The sequence below is a fragment of the Odontomachus brunneus genome, unplaced genomic scaffold (assembly GCF_010583005.1).
Source record: "Odontomachus brunneus isolate Ranch 3 - 2012 unplaced genomic scaffold, Obru_v1 Obru_scaffold_002, whole genome shotgun sequence".
Classification (NCBI taxonomy): domain Eukaryota; kingdom Metazoa; phylum Arthropoda; class Insecta; order Hymenoptera; family Formicidae; genus Odontomachus; species Odontomachus brunneus.
The window spans coordinates 1,549,398-1,566,673 of NW_022639452.1; the positions used below are offsets into that span (position 1 = coordinate 1,549,398).

The 17,276-nt window shown below is 44.3% G+C and overlaps 1 protein-coding gene across 10 annotated transcripts in view; it reads left to right on the forward strand.

Moving 5' to 3' along the window:
• The window catches only part of LOC116841362 (prominin-like protein), a 57,704-nt gene that overhangs the window by 36,645 nt on the left and 3,783 nt on the right, over positions 1 to 17,276 (forward strand). The window contains exons 2-16 of one of the 10 annotated variants that reach the window (XR_004377548.1): positions 5,194 to 5,461; positions 6,759 to 7,111; positions 7,572 to 7,693; positions 7,778 to 7,801; positions 8,457 to 8,465; positions 9,125 to 9,420; positions 9,511 to 9,660; positions 9,764 to 9,979; positions 10,365 to 10,920; positions 11,001 to 11,159; positions 11,445 to 11,566; positions 12,599 to 12,649; positions 14,619 to 14,777; positions 15,717 to 15,774; positions 16,962 to 17,043. Coding sequence is in view for 9 of the 10 variants with exons in the window: in XM_032809187.1 (XP_032665078.1) it covers positions 5,194 to 5,461; positions 6,759 to 7,111; positions 7,572 to 7,693; positions 7,778 to 7,801; positions 8,457 to 8,465; positions 9,125 to 9,420; positions 9,511 to 9,660; positions 9,764 to 9,979; positions 10,365 to 10,920; positions 11,001 to 11,159; positions 11,445 to 11,566; positions 13,437 to 13,471; positions 14,619 to 14,777; positions 15,717 to 15,774; positions 16,962 to 17,075 (2,641 nt within the window). In the remaining variant the exon portion in view is untranslated. Of the gene's footprint in view, positions 1 to 5,193; positions 5,462 to 6,758; positions 7,112 to 7,571; positions 7,694 to 7,777; positions 7,802 to 8,456; positions 8,466 to 9,124; positions 9,421 to 9,510; positions 9,661 to 9,763; positions 9,980 to 10,364; positions 10,921 to 11,000; positions 11,160 to 11,444; positions 11,567 to 12,598; positions 12,650 to 13,436; positions 13,472 to 14,618; positions 14,782 to 15,716; positions 15,775 to 16,961; positions 17,080 to 17,276 lie in introns of those variants that run through there. The other 9 variants (XM_032809187.1, XM_032809195.1, XM_032809208.1 and 6 more) reach the window with 9 other exon arrangements.

Sequence of the window (17,276 nt, forward strand, 5' to 3'; positions counted from 1 at the left end):
GCCTGCGCGGAAATATATTCACCCTACAAAATGCACGTTCGCTGGCGCGTTGTTTATTGCATCTCGGCTTTATAATTGCAATTATTGAAAATTACTTCCGAGATCGTCGCTATCGACGCACCCGATCCTGCTGGACGAGAAAATTACACGTGACCCCCCCGTGATCTCGCGATCCGATCTTGTCAGCGTCGGGAGAGCGCGCGGAGACGTCGTGTGGAAGCGTGAAGTAATCGCGTCGTCGTCGTCGTTGCCGTCGTCGTCCTTGTCAATGAACGTCTTTCTCCTTTGTCTCCCGACGGTGGCTGCCGGGAGATCCTACGAAGAGGAATCAGTGATTTACACGCGCGCTCGTGGGAACTGTTTAAAGACCGCGACCTAAGCCCACGCGACGGCGACGCGCGGCATTAACACGTAACCGTGGAGGTCAATGACTGCGGGAAATCGATCGAAAGCCTTACCTGCACGACAGTGAGTCTGCCGTTGCACAGTTGCACGATTGCACCGGCTTGCTCGTCGATAGAATATATTCACCTTGCACCGTTACCATGCGCAGGTACCTCCCCCCCTCTCTCTCTCTCTCTCCCTTATCTTTCTCCTCTCCTCTCCTCTCTCCTCTTTCTGTTGCTCTCTCTCTTTCTTTTGTTCTCTCTCTTTTTCTGTCTCTCTTTTGCTCTCTCTCTCTCTCTCTCTCTCTCTCTCTCTCTCTCTCTCTCTCTCTCTCTCTCTCTTTTGCTCTCTTGCTCCCTGTCTCTCTTTCTCTTCCGGTCAGTGTCGTCGAGGAAGGAACGAAGAAAAGGTACGGTTAAATAAAAAAGATCCAAGAGCAATCCAGTGAGCAAATAGGCAGTACGTACGTTGACATCAGTCGGCGAATGTACGTGTATCCGAAAACATTCGGGAACGTTTCGACCTAATTCTCCGGTCGCTCGAACTAATCGGCCGTAAAGGTGTACACCGGCCGCACAACATCGGAGCACGTTGGCTCGCATTTGCCTGTTAAATCACTTTGAGACACGTCGTTCGACTTATCGCGCGCATTATACCGTAAGCGCGAATCTGCGATTTTACGTTTTTACGACGTCGAAGCGACGTCCCGATTACGCCTTTTTTTTCAACGTCGCGCTATAAGTGGGATCGTTTAGTTGTAAACTCCGACAAGCAGTCGGTGCCGTTCCCTTTGTTCCGAGAGAGCGGGAACAAATGCCCGAGGAGCTGAGTCGTTCTTCACAAAGGAGGACAAATTCTCAGGAAGAAGAACGGCTCGCGCGCGCTGATCGTTCTTCGTGCTGAATCGCGGCGTCCTAGTTTCGCGAAATTCGGCGCCGATGTGCAACGCGTCCCCCCGGCCAGCGTAACGTATATGCATTAATATTTCCGCTCGTCCATGTATATATCGGCCGCTGCGAATTAATACGCGGGAAAAGATCGACGTATGTGTAACGCGACAGCGCGTAACTATGCGGCGCTTTTATGTAACACAAAAGAGAGCCGTGATATTGCGTGCGGTAACAACGTTGGAAACGCGCTCTAACAACATTGAGCTGATTAATGTGTTTACTTCGCGTATGAGAAAGAATAGGAGAGTGAGAGATGTACTGGCGTAAAAAATTTTCTGAGATCGAATTGGGATCCATTCCTGTCTCTCCAAAAAATGATGGGTTCAAATTGAGAATCCTATTAGAAAATTCCTATTAGAAATGTGGCCCAATTAGAAAAATTTATAAGAAAAACTAATCATTGGCTAATGAAACTAATGAAAATGGTAAGTAAATGCTGGTTAGTTCTCCTATCTAGCAAAAACTCGAAAAATACTGACCAATGTTTATTGTTATTGGCCGGAATTTAAGCAAGAAAAAATGGTAATTAAAAATAGAGTACACTAAGAACAAATACTTAGAAATTTATTTGTAGAATATAAAGTCTATTTTTGTGAATAAGCTTTATATTCCACAAATAAATTTTCAAACATTTTTTTCTCAGTGCACTTTCTCTATTGAACATTCTTCCTCCAAAGGTTCTCTTTTTTTCAATTTTTATATTTATATGGAATGAAATATCTGCAACGCTTTGAATATTTACGCACATTTTACAAATATAAATATTTAAAAAATATAAATACACATACCGCTTCAAATATTTTGCTCATTTTTCAAGTAAATTATAAATATCTTGGATAAAATAATACACGTTGTAAATATTATATAAATTACAATAATAATCTGTAAATTATAAGAATGATTATACAACAGCCTGCATTTTAAAAAGAATTTGTTTCTAAAAATTATAATCTTGAAACTATTAATTTATTATTTATTATTGTTACTCTCTGTATCTCTTCTCTTTCTTTCGCTCTTTTTACGCGACTTTTCTTCTGTCTTTCCCGCTTAGAATCGCAACTTGAATTATTTGGGAAATTGGAATAAATCCCATTCAGATCTCGAAATATTTTCTATAGTTTAGATAACAAGTAGACTCCCAATTAGGTCGCAATACGATACACCTATTTGGAGCACGTTTGGACAATCCAATCGGAATCTCTGCTATACTTGGGAATGCCCGAGAAATTTTCACACGAGTATGCCTTGATAAATTTGAGAACAGATGTCACATAGAAAAAGAGATAAACGAGAAATCTGAATCAAAACCGGGTCAGCAGAGTCTCGAGACAGTTTCTGATATAGAACAAGGATTATCATTTTTTTGTTGCGCAACAAACGCGACGTTAATAGAGGAGGATGCCTATTTATCGGCCGGTCATCGCACGGCCGGTCGACGTCACCAGTGTCCTTTTACGCGCCAAAAAGGAATTATAGATTTTGTCGCCTGCTGTAAAACGTATCTCCCGCATATTGTCGCGCTCGTCGTAGGAAAATGACACATATGCTTTATTAATAGGTGACGGTCTCTTCGGCGAGCTCCGCGGATTGAAATAGCGAGAGACGGCTTTTTCCCAACTATTTCTGTAATCTATCGACACGACTCCGATTGAGAGCTTGATTATCGTGGTAATTAGTCTCGGACGTTCAACAGCGTGGTCGTTTGGTGCGCTTCAGCCTCGCTGAAATTGCTGCCGACGAGTTTCATCGAGCACCCCCGTTATACGCGTTGCACCCTAACGAGCGCAACGTTCAATCACGGCCCGTTCTTTCTGTCGCTATTACCTACCTACGGCTATTGCTAACCAGCGTCCTCAAAATCCTCTCCCGCCATGTGTCCACGATTCATGGAACTTGATTGACAGCGGCCTCCGCTTTGATTCGACGGCCGGGCAAACGAGCAGCTCGGTTTCAAGGGAATTATGGAGATGCGTGTATGTTAATTCCAATTAGGTGAATTCGGCCGGGCGGATCCGCTTTAGCCGTTTTGCTAAATCAACCGTTGCGCTGGCAAAGCCAATATTTCCTCTGAATGATTGCGCGCGCAACCTAATGGAATCTCCATTTCCTCCCGACTCCTACATATATTCATATCGCGGCGCTTGAGACGCGAATTCGGCGGCACACTTTCGCGCAGAAATTGGCAATGACGTCCCGTCGCATCGCGGGACATCTCGCCATCTGCGAGCGGAGTTTAACGAATCAATGTAACACGAACCAAGAGAAAGGGATCCTTTCGCGCATCGCTGGACACGCGCAACCGGTGTTTCGCGACGAACGCGATATTCGCGAACATTAAGTGGGCTAAAGCCAATTACTGAAAAAATAAGGGCACACTGAAAAAAGGACTTGATTGTCGATACTAAAATTTTATTAAAATAGAATCAAATAAAAAATTTTTATTGCCATTATTTCGCTTTGCTTAGTAACTACAGGCTTTATAGTGAAATCACACTTGCACTGGTCAAAATCAGTGAGATATAAGATGAGGTAGGTAAAGGTTGGAGTGCTTTCGCTGGAAATTAGTGAATACATTCACTGAAATATTACCTTTCAACCAGAAACGGTTTTACTGATTCACTTTAAGAGAGTACACGAGCGTCACATATAAGTGACGCTCCAGTTTGAGAATCAGAAGGGCATACTTAGCGTTCAATACGCGTTCACAATAAGGTCTCAGATGCTCCGCGCTGGTCATTGCTAGGTCAACGGTACTGTTTTCTCGAAACTCACGAGCGTGTCGTGTCGTGTCGTGGCATTTCGTCGTGAGAGCGTTACACTGCTGACCCTTATGGCGCCCGGGCTGCCGAAAAACCGGTTCATGAGGTCAACCCTCGAGCCAGGACGCCGCAATGTTTCTCCAATTCACCCTTCCCGGTCTCACCCTTCGCGATTACGTCGCGCGCGCGTGCGTGCGCGAACGTAGAAGAACACAGGATCACCGGTGAATGTAGATCGATGCAGCTCGCGCTTACTGCCGGTAATCTAAAACGCAGCCACCAACCGAAGCTGACCCATTTCCTTGGGGGGAGGCCATCAGCATTACTCGTAAATTTTCAAACTCGTCCACGTTCCGGTTCTCACTGTTTTCCGGCGACCTGGCAGCCCTTCCGGCGCGCACCCTGACCTACGACCTACATTCAGCGCGTCCTCGTTCCGCCCTCCCCTTCCCACTGAAAGGACGCGGCCATCAGCTGTTCCCGATAGAGGAGAGAGAAAGAGAGAGAGAGAGAGAGAGAGAGAGAGAGAGAGAGAGAGAGAGAACACAAGAACCGCTGATGCATTTTTATGCGCCATCGCGCGTCCACGTGTCCCGCTTCTTATCTGATATCTATGGACGATTCTACCTTATTTCCCTCGGGAATTTTGCGAGAAAATTCGTCTTTGTTGTGCACCGACCATCTCCTCTAATTCACGCGTTGAGACTGATAAATTTCTCTCTCTCCCTCTCTGTCTCTCTCGTATCATCTCATTCTTCGATGCGAACTGTCGTAGAGAATTAAGCAGGGCGCTGACCAAGCCCCGAATTCGTCACGGACAGATCTCGCACTCGTTGGCAAGAAATCGCGCGGTCGCATTCTCCGGCTCGATTGCGGCAACGGTCTGCTTTCTAGATCACTGTCCTACCTGAAGTGCAGGCGCTCGAAGCGCGATTTAGTTGGACTGGTTCCGACGCAACCCGGTCAACCGAAACCAGCCCGCTACCGATACAATTTCAGTGTCGAGCGATAACGATCGTCTTATCTCCTGATGCGGAAGATCCGATAATCGCGTCTCTGACAATTATTACGTCCCTCTCTCCTCGTGTCGTATTCAGGTATGATCACCGTGGTGGACGGCCAACCGGTTCTCGCAGATCCTCTTAAGGAATGGAAGATCCTGGTGACCCATTACGGCGGACTGGCCTGCCTCGCCTTGGTCGGACTCCTCGTGGCGACTACTATCCCCTGCGCGGGTCTCTTCTTCTGTTGCTGCAGATGTGCGGGCCACTGCGGCGCCCGTAGCCAACCTTTTGACAAGAAGCACGATCATTGCAGGAAGATTATGCTCAGCATCGTGCTGATCGGCGTCGCCACCATTCTGCTGTGAGTATCTGTCGCGGAAATTTCGCTCAATTTCTGCGAGCTGCGGATGTACCTGAGACACTCGTCTTAATTTGCGACACACTAGCTTTCGTACGGAGAAAATATTGCAGTTAATATCATAACAAAACTTTTTGTAACCTTCATCAAGATTGAAGCTTGAAATCGCTATATATTTATTGAAAAATATTATACACGTGTGTGTGTGACTTTTTACTATAGAAAATCATATTATACTTAAATATTTTTTTATATATTTATTATATATTTATTATATATTTTATTATATATTTTATTATATATTTTTATTATATATTTTATTATATATTTTTTTATATATTTATTATATATTTTATTATCATTTCTATAGTAATTTACGTTATAATTTCTATATAGTCCAGCCTTGTAAATTGTAAAAAAAAATGTTTTAACTCTTAGAGGGAGAATTCATGCCTTGGCAGAAAAGCAGAAGCCAACCAGAACTCGCGTTGGTGCTCAAGCGGTAGTCGACAATTTCTACTTTTCTTCCAGCGCGACTTCTAATTGGCTTCTGCTTTTCTGTTTTTTATTTTTCTGCCAAGATATGAATTCTCTCCTAGACTGCGGACCGCTTGGCAGCAAGACGATCGACACGGCGCGGAGTTAGCGTTAGAGTCATAACATACAAAAAAATTTGAACGGCAAAACAGTAAGAAAATTGCCCGCACGTTTTTCGAACGAATCGATCGTCAGACGTTTCAGAATGCTGTCTACAGTCTAGACTTGAAGTCACTTGATAGTGATACTTGACAGTGAAGGCTATCGGAGGGCACACACGTACTCCTTCCACAGTCTAAAGCTTATAACGTAATTTTTACTACAATACTTTCTCCGTATGTGTGTTATGTTTTATATAGTCGCATCAAAGATAGAAAACAAGAGGATAATTCCGCACTGCGACGTCCTCTTTATCGGTACAGTCGTAATTACGATTAATCCGGGAATTTCGAGTGCGCGCTTCTCCCACGTAAAGGATTAAACGAACGCATCAATACGTTGCGCGACGTGCACGAGTGTGCTTGCTGCATCGCGTTGGATAATTAACTTCACAGTCCCTCCTCGAAATTTAATTATCCCATATGCAATTTAATCTGTTTCCAACGGATGTGGCATTAATATTGGAGGTATCAAACAATGTCAAACTCGGCAACAGCCTCGTGTAAAATCGACCGACAATGAAATTCTATTGTCGCCGCCTCCTCGTCCTCCATCTCGTGTTGTATCGCGGATAGCGTTAGTAACGATTAATTAATAATTATAGTTTCGGTGTGGTGTGCGCCTTTGTCACCAACGAGTACATGCAGGAAGGCACCAAAGAGCTTCCGCACAACGCGAAGACCAGCCTGAAGGACGTAAAGCTGTACTTGAGCTCCACGAAACAAGAGATCGAGAATCTGCTGAAGACCAACTGCGAAGAGCTGGAGGTCACGCTCAACAATATCCTGCAGGCCAGCGGCAAGATCGTCACCGAGCAACTAGCAGAATATTCGCACGCCGTCTCCCTGACGAATCTTAATGACATAGTTACCGGTCTGGAATCGATCAGGGAGGATCTGAAGCTTATGAATAAAATAACACAGGAATTGCGAATGAATGCCAGCCAATTGGATATCGGTAAGCGACGCGTCCAAGCGTGTGACTTCCATGAAACAATTATTTATTTCGCCGGGAAAATTTTATCGAAAGTTCCCACGCGAAACCAAACGAAAGTCCTTGTTCCGTTGCATTTCTCTTACGATCATTTGAGCCGTGGGAAATAATAGCAGCTAAAGCAAGCTGTTTGTCATATTTCGAGATACAGGTCCATATTAATAGTCGTTGCTTGAAATTTGCTTCAGGCGAGACACTTCGATTTTAATTTAGAGTTAAACCAGAGTTTTCAGGTGAATCGCGACTGCAAATGTAATGTCACATGTATTATATAATTTATATAAAAACTCTCGTCTAACTCTAAATTCAGATCTGAATATTTCACGTAGGACAAGTTTCAAATAATGGCTATTAATACGAGCCACAGATAGAAAATTTCACCGAGATCGAGTCTCAGAAGTCAGTTGTTAATCTGCTTCTTCAGTTGTTCGTGGTGTCAAGAAGAATCTTCTCCACACACTGGCTGCGTGCACGACTGACAAGTGCCAGCGAGTTCTGCACGACTATAAAGTGAACCAAATGTCGGTCCAAGTAGACTTCGATAAGGTGAGTAGCGGTGTGCCGTTTTCTTATCTCAAGTACTATTCTCAGGTCAATTACTTGACGAGCGTTTTCCTTGTTTACACGCAGTACATGGACCGATACTTCCCGAAGGTATGACTTTTATGGTGACGGAATCTTTTCTTTCTATTCTGATAAGATATAAATAACTTTAACAAGAACGCGTGCACTCGGCCCTCGATGTAGCAATGTTACAAAAAGAATACCATATTTTCGACAAGTTCCGCGCGCATTATTTCCGAACTATATCGAGGCCCAAATGCATAGAGTACAAGATTGACGCTTAAATGTATCGAGACGGTAGATTTGTACAAGGTTTGCCTTGGCTTTCGTTTGCTTTATAGATAAGGCTTCTTAGAATAAATTCACTAATGTCACGAGTCTTATTGAGTACAATCATACTTATGACTTATATAATACATTAATTTATATGAATATATTTATATATTTACTGAATAATTATATAGTTAGAATTGATCTTTTGTTCCAATCTCTACATATTATATAATATTAAACATTAATATTAAATATTTTTATATGAAATAATTCCTCACTTACTGAATCTCAAGGGAAGATTAATTAAGATATATTGCATGATATACATACAAGGTGCAAGCGCAAATTATGATAAATTCGGGTATATCGAGACATTGATTCTTATCATAATTTATTGGCACAACACGTGAACATTAGTGTACGACGAGAGATACTGTATAAAATCATTTGATTCCATGCTTGCCATAAATAGCTTCAGTCTGTAAGTTGTATAAGCGGAGGCATGTAATTTCCCTATCTTCTGTGTATACATCGTTTCATCGTTTCAAACACAATTATTTGCATCATCTGATTAATTTTGCGAAGTAATCTGCACGAGTAGGAATGTTCATCGTTAATGCGACATGTTACATAATTTTACTAGAGAAACTTCTTTCTGAGCACATCGTCTTTTCCTGGGCACTTTTTCCGTCAAATAGTGGTGATGAAAACGCATAAGTGATTTTACATTACAAACACAACTGAAGAGGACTCGCGAGAGAGAGAAACTGTTTTAATTAAGCACGAGAATTTAGCGTTTTATTTTGGGAAAGTGTATATGACATTCCTTTGGTTTCTTTCTTATTCTTTCTCATACATGACATCTCTTTCAAGATTTGATTGTATTTTTCTTTATTGATCCGCTACTCGTTATTCCAAGATATTAACAGTGCGGCCTTTTTATTTATATAGCGTCATAACATTAGCTGTCACAAAGTTCGATGGCATGTCTTTCACCTCGACGAACTGCATTTAGTAGCTCGAAATAGTCGACTCCGTTAGAGGAAGATTTTGATCCGTTCCATGTGTTGAATCTCCCCTCACCCCCCGCGAGCGATTTTATTTAATGCCAATTGAAAGCACGAAGCGTGAATTTTTCAGCTGCCGGACGTCACGTTCGCGTTACACAACATCACCGTGCTCATGGAGGGCAACATAGTGTCGGAGGTGAGCCAAGGCAGGGAATCGTTCCTGAAGATCCAGAAGGACATCCAGCACGCCGTGAATCAGACGATCCCTGTGGTTAGCGCGAGTATCCGACGTGCCTGCAACTTCCTAACGATCATCGCCACTAACATGACTGCCCTCATTGACAGACTGAACGCCGACATAGATAGAGTTTATATTCCACATTTAGACGTCGCCCGGAGCAATATAGATCAGTATTCACCTTATAGGTTCGTGATAAACTCTGGATGAACTTTTCTCGAGGCAGACAGAATAGGCGGATTCGCATTAATGACCTTTGAACACGCATTCGCTTCTAGATACTATCTCGGCCTGGGCATATCCGGTATTCTCCTGACTGTCTTGATGTGCCTGACATGCGGCCTTCTCTGTGGCATTTGTGGAAAGCGCCCGGACGGATACGGCGACGATTGCTGTAACAAAGGGTCAGGTGCACGGTTTCTCATGATGTAGGTTGCGAAAGTTGCCCGAGAGCCGTGTAAGATAAAGCGGATCGCTATCGTCGTTTTTATTACCGCCGACGTTTTTTTTCTTTTTTTTTTTTGATCGCAGGGCCGTGTGGATCATCTTTCTCCTGACGAGCGTGCTGATGATTGTAACCGTGGCTCACATGGTGACCGGTGTTATGGTTCAACGCGGTATCTGTGAGCCCCTAAAGAATCCGAAGGACAACAGAATGTTTGAGCTGGTCGACGAGCTCGTACAGATCAAGAGAATACTTTATCCCAAAAATCCGAAAGCTGATATCAATATGAGTTATATCGTTACGTAAGTACAATTGCGTAACCCTTCGAAAATATACTCTCTATTCTCTCTCTTAGGTTGTATTCCAACACATCCTTTTTTGGGAGAATTTTATTGGAAATACATAGTATATATAACGTGAAGTATAGTAAAATTTTTCTCAAAAAAGACATTTTAGAATATGCATCCTTAAATTCTAATTCTCAAGCTTAGTGACATTTCAAGGAAACCCATGTTTTTATAAGTGGTAAAACAATCTCATCACGTAGCTGATACTATAACCGAAAATAGCCAGATATCGATTATAACGAGATCGTCGTGTGAAATAATTTCAAAAACTGTAACAGTCCCATATCGAATCGACGTCGAGCGCGGTCGCGAATGTTTGACACTTGATCTTCCATTGTAGCAAGTGCCATGAAAACGAGACGCTTTACAACGTGCTGAATCTGAAGAATCTCTACGACGTAGAGAATCTGCGCGATTACGCCGGGCGTTACGATATCAACGACACGATTCAACAGCTGCGACGCAAGATCAGCCTGTCTCCCGGCGTGGTGATCTTAAAGGATAGCGCGAGGTCCAAGCTGAACGACCTCGCGCAGAGTGGTCTCAGCGATATCAAGTTCTATCAGTATGCCGAATTGCTCGCCGAGAACATCACGAATATCAATCTGGAACACCTCGCCAAACAGTTGCGCGAGGTTTCCGCCAAGTTGCCGAGCGGGCAGGAGGACATCAGGGACAGTCTCGAGAAGAACGCCCACGACTTGGAGCATTATCATAGAGATCTGGTCATGCCGATGGCCACGCTCAGCGATCAGCTAAGCGCAAACGCATTGATGCTTCAGGAGAACATCAAGTTCAATCATAGCTCGATGGCGGAAGCTATTCACGATCTAGTGGAGGAAGTCACTAAGGCGCAACAGTTCCTGAATAAAGACGGTCCGGAATACGTCCAATACGTATGTTATATATATCTTTTCTTTTCCTAGAAACATATCAGAGATTACGGCTGAACCCAACTAACAGATACGATTGACAGCTCGCGACCAGATTTGGTAATGCGTTTCTACTTCAAGTGGACAAATTCCTCGACCACGTCATTCTGACAGCCATAAAAGAGATCGGAAGATGCGCTCCCGTCTCGAACGCTTACAACGCGACACTCGTGGCAGGATGCAATAAGGTTCTGGATCCATTCGTGAGTATCGCATTCCGCTACATATTGGACGAGAATACGCGTCTTCATACAGCTGATTTTCGACGAGTTTGCACGGAATTGTTAATTACCTATCGCCGTTAGACTCTTGTTATTGCTTTCTGGTCTCTCTCGTTATAAATTCCTCGAACGCGCAAGTTTCCCGGTCGTCGACAAGCGAATTCGCGTCGGACGATAGCCAGCCGAAGTGTCGCGCGGCCGACGCGTTGCAAAATTAAGCGCACCCCGCTAGAATTAATATTCATGCACCTATTTGCATTTATACAGAACGGCTTCTGGGCGAGCGTCGGCTGGTGCTTGATCCTATTCATACCGACCATAGTGCTCTGCGTGAAGCTGAGCGCCCTGTATCAAAAGTCGGATCCGTACCCGGGGCCCCTCGTCGAAGCGTAAGTCTCCACTTGTTTTCCTATGTAAATACGACAATCGCGACTGCGACCTGAGAGACGTGTTTTTTTCATCGTGTTTTTTTGACTTCTCACTCGATATATATGGTGCATGACATGATGTTTGAGGTACTAATGTGTCTCCAGTAGATCCACTGTCGATCGATATCGAAACACGGATTACTTCTCGAATCGTCGGTCAGTCCCCCCTCCCAGGTGAAACGAATGATCGAATTTAAGAGAGGACGATAAGAGACATAGTGTGACTCTTCGTATCGAAAAAGGACGGGATTTTCTTCTCTCTTTCTCCACTTTGTCTTTCCTTTCTCTGCGAGTCTCGACGTACAACGAATCTCTGAGCACCCTTCATGTAGAAACTGTTGAAAGTATTTTATTTATTTTTCCGTCTCTCTCGTAGCCATTCTCGAGCTTCCATATACCATGGCATGTACTTATTCGCGCTTTGTAACATCTTTGATAGTCGGCATGTCCTTGTTCTTTTTATTTATGAAAGGATCCTTCGATCCGGGAAATTCCAGCGGAATTTCCCGGTTCGAATCAGCCTCCCCTCGCCGTCCCGCTCCCTCGACCTCGTAAATCCACGTAATCGCACCGAATATTTTGTCCGTTCAAGACGAAGGAAATTGTGTGGTGACCCTGTCTTCAGTTTTTCACTCCTCCACTTTGTGACGTGTGCGAATTAACAGTCTTAACACACAATTAACGGGGGAAGGGACCACTTTATCATTTTGATGATGCATGTGTCGGCTCGTAAAATAAAGCGTTTTATTCTCGAAAACTACATTGTCGACGCTCTTCCGCTCTTTCTCTCCTCCGTTGACTGTGTCTTGAGCGCGCATTGTCTTCCCTTGTGACTGTGCACAACGAGCCACGCTCGAGGAGATCACGTAAAATCTGTCTCTCACTTTGAAGCCGATCGTGCCCGGCGCGCGGTAGCTTTAGATTATGTTTAAAGTAGCCGTCTAATGTGTGGAATGGTTGTTGGAATCTAACCGCTAACACGCTCCGTTACAGTGAATATTTGTATGACGCGTACGCAGACAGGGATAACATACCCCTCGCTCAGTAAGTATACTACGACAAAGCCACAATGTGCTCTCGCATGTGCCTCCCCCCACGTATTCCCCTCCCCGAGAGAGTGACACGCATGTATATATATCGAATTTATTTCTCACCAGACCTCTGAATGTCGTGCAACTTGCTCGAGAGAAAAAGAAAGTGCAATGTTCTCCACACTGAGAAAAGGTGTTTGCAATTACGTAGAGGAATAATTGATATAAATTACGGTAAAGGAGAACTATTTTTTTTTATTAAATTCCACCATAATGTCAGTAATAATAATCTATGCATATCGTTTTTGTATTAGAACGACCAAAAGATATGATCGGGGTCAAAAATAATAACTAATTTTGGTCAAATCAATCATTGATCTTTGATGAACTGCTCTTTTTCTCTCAGTATACCTGCCGTAGAGTCCGTCGTGCAGTGGTTCGATTTCCGACGATCAAGGGTAACGCTTCCTTTACTCTTTCATTTTCCCAATTAAGGGCAGAATAGAGAAGCAGGAGAGGAACCGCTGCGCGCCGCTCGGGACACGGAAAGTAACTTCGGCATAATTGTCTCTCCTCGCGCATTTACATTGAGTGTTTTTTTTCGTTGGCATCCTGATTTCCGTACGACTGCATGCGACTACCTCGCAGCCTGCACGATGATTCTAACGTTCCCCGTTAGACGCACTTGTCGTAAGATACGTTGCGCGTTGGATTATGTTGAGAGCATTTCGAAATTCATTTCACGCTTATTCGATCACGGCGCATTACTAATTTCGCTTAATTAAAATTTTCTGTTTAAGAGCTTCACTAGGAGACACAAACACAACATATACATGTACGTGCGGATAGACGACGGCTTTTTTTAGATCAAGCGTTCAGGCACCGGCTCTGTAGTCGTCTAGAAAGTGTTCCTCGATCCTAAAGCTGCATACATCGAACTCGCATAATGATTAAACGTACACACACGGCGTGTGCCTCCCTAGACGGAGTCTCCAATTAATATAGTAAATCGAAGCGAACGAAAGTGAGTCAGCGAACGCGAGAGTCTTTAATCAGGGATCCGATCCGCTTCGCGCGACTCGATCAATCCCACTCGACTTTATTCTGTCACATTCAATCCGCCTCATCCGTCGCTGCCATCGCGCAAAACGACGACTTACGGTGACATTGCAATCTGCCAGGCACCGATACGCCATTCATCATTCTGCGGGTTCCCGTGCAGTCGCGGGGTTAATACACGCTGCTCAGAAAAGTGTTTCCCAAGTGATGTTTCCCGATACTCCGCGGAAATCCGCGGAGCGCAGAGAGACGCAATTAGCGGCCACTGAGTATTTCGTCAAAAAAAGAGATACTTGTCAAGAGAGAATCGCGATTCAATCAGCATGGCAGGGCCAATCGGGGCGCAGCGGAAGCGTGCAAGAAATGATATCGACTATCGCGAAGATATCTCAACAATCGTTGACGTGAATCTTTTCGTACGCTGTGCTCTACTCTTTCGGATCGCTGCACGGAGAGAATCTCGTAGTAAAAATTACTACAGGATTTTATAACTGAGGAATAGATCGACATCGTAAAGTAATTGACTCTATCCTCTCATTTCATATATGTTACTTATACATAGAAACTGAAATGAATTATTAAAACACTTGCTATGTTTCTAGCGAAATTTACTGCATTTCTTAGCAAGAGATACGCCTTGCTGTCTGTTCTTGGATTGCTAAAAAGAGTATAGTTAAAAAGAAATTATCTGAAAAAAAAGAGCTACAGAATTCTCTCCGTGTATTTCTAAGAGACACCCTACCTCAATTGGGAAACACCTATCCAGAGATTTAACCGACACACCGCAGCTTCTAGCGTACGACACACGCACACAAGCAAACACACACTTGGTCTCTCTAACTCGCATGACGAGTGCTCGCGTCGTTACTACCCGGCACGAGCCGCATCGACATTTCTAAGGGAATCCTGCGTTTTGCTTGCAGCGTTCACGACAAGAAGCATGTTTCCCACGGCAGGCACCATCCGTCGGCGTACGTGGAAAGTTATGACGGACCAGCAGGCTACAACGAGCGCGAGAGGGTCTCCGACGCTCATCAAAGTACGTCGCATCATGACTCAAGATACTCCGATCTGGCGCCGAAGTGAGTAGAGGAGTCCTTTCTGCTTCTCACCGCCCGTTGTTTCTCGTACCGTCCATGTGAATCGCACCGAGCAAACCTAGGAGATCAATTTCGATTCGACGTGTTGTCACACGTATCGTATGCATATCGAACGGCGCGCCGAGACGACACGTTGTGTCGTGAACACGCGGTTAAACGTGGCACATTGTGGCGACGTTATCTACGCGTAACGTCGCGCAATTCTTTCTCCTTTCTCTCTCTCTCTCTCTCTCTCTCTCTCTCTCTCTCTCTCTCTCTCTCTCTTTCTCTTTCTCTCTGTCTCTCTATCTCTTTCTCACCGGTTTCATCGGTCACGTCTTATTTCTTTACAGTTTCACCCTATCGTGGCGAAACCACGAACATACCGCCCATTCCAAAACAGAACCTCACAATAAAGTCTTTAGCGTATCACTAGAGTCGCAGTAAGTTTGTAAGCGGAGCAAGCGATCAGCATAAATTCAGCTTTCTGTGAAACGTAATGCTTCCACTTTGTTTGAGTATACACCGAGCCACTCTGGCGGTCAGTATGATACCCTCTTCTTCTCGTAATCTCTTCTCGCCCGATACGAGCAGGGTTCCCACTCATCGAATGTGATCTTGCGTTCTTATCGCGAGCTGAGAAGCTCGAACGATCGACGCCGTGCGAGAGGCGGCTCTTCTCAGAAGCAGCCGGAGGAGGAGAAGGAAGAGGAGGACGACGAATTTCGTACGTGTTGCGTGATTCCTTGTGGATCACGGAGCACACGACACTCTGTGCTTCTCCGAGCGGCTGCCAATCGACGACGTCGGTCGTTCTTTCGGTTCTGAGATTTAGCGCGCGAGGCGTTCCGAGATCTGACTGTTGAATGTGGTATCATGTTGAGGCATGTTCATACGCAATGAACCCCGATGGTCATGGATTTTTCTCCCGGTTATTTCCAGGTGAGTGGGAACCCTGCGGGGGGGTCAACCTCTCGCGTCTCTCGATACGCCTCTGCACGTAAGTCGCAAGACTATTGTTACCAAGTGTTACGCCGTTTCTCCTTCTCCTTGCGTGTTACGTTCGTGCTGTTCGTTCTTTGATCGGCCGTAGCTTTACAAGAGAAACTAGCCCGCATAAAAATTTCTCAAGATTTTTCCACAGATGCAGCATAGATTTCTACTGCTCAAATTTATCTCAAAATTGATAATTCCATTCTTATTCGAAACATAAGAAGTTCTCTAAAATCGAAACAAAAATATCATGAGAACTCGCATTTTTGTCCAATCGATAGTTTTACAAACGGGAAATCGTACTTTTGTTTCAACTATTGTATTTCAATAGAACAAAATATCAAAAAATCGAATATTTTTTAGACACTGAGAATAATGAAATTCCGAATAATGAAATTCTTTGGAAAGTCAATATGTTTTACTCAATCCTAACGTGAAATAAATCAGAAGAAATATTGGGAAAATTTTCCAACTTGAAAAATCGCATATTTGAGAAACATTTCGAACCCAGAATTATTTTGGAAAATTGGTTTGGGTACCAATTAAATCCCAAGAAATTTTCTGTGCGAGAAGGTTAGTTGTAAGGTAGTGAAAAAGATTAGAAACGGAAAAAAACGCGAAGAACACGCGAGGCCAAGGGGCCCGAGCGGCGAGCGTTCAGCTTCCTCCGCCGGTGGAGACGCTTGTCGTTAACCCGGAGCGAGACACCTCAGCGAGGACAGTTGTCGATGCTAATGAACCTCCATCGGGCGATACTTGATCGTGGTATTGATTTAGCTTGAAGATACCTCACACGACTTTCCGCCGCAGAGAAGCATGTCCACCCCGGTGTATCGTCTGAAAGTATACTTTGCGATACCGGATGCGCGCCCGCGAGACACGTCTCTCCAGCCGAGTTTACAGTCTTACTTTCATTTCGCTTGGGCGGCTGCTGTATCATATGTTAGTGCGCTAAGGCATTTTACTGTGGCAAAGGACGTAATAGATGATAAGCGCTCAGCTCTTTCGCTGCCGCGAGCCATCGAGAGTCGGTTGCGCCGACTCTTAGGGATCCTCGAGTCGCAGGCAGCGAAAGGGTTAAGCAGATCGGTACAGCACACTAGGAAATGTTTGAGTGCTATGAACTTTGATCGGAGACGAGTATCGCGCAGATACGTAACCGTACCGTTGAGCTCACGAATGCTGTCGTTGCAGAAATTGGGACTTTCCCAACGGTGGACCGCCAAGGTATCAACCAGCTGCCGGGGCCCCGCCTCCATTAAGCACCGAATATGAACGACCGCCGCCCTATTACTATCCTGGACCGGGGTAAATATTCGTGCATTTTCAAAGTCAGCTCTAAACATCAGAGGCCGGTGTTGTTCGTTGAAACGCTGTGAACATCACGTTTGAAAGTTCCTCACAGTTTCCCTCGAGTTTTATCAGTTATGAGAATAATTCTCCATATTTATTTATGCAAGTTATTATTGTTATATTAAATATATATACAATCAATTAATTTATTATGAT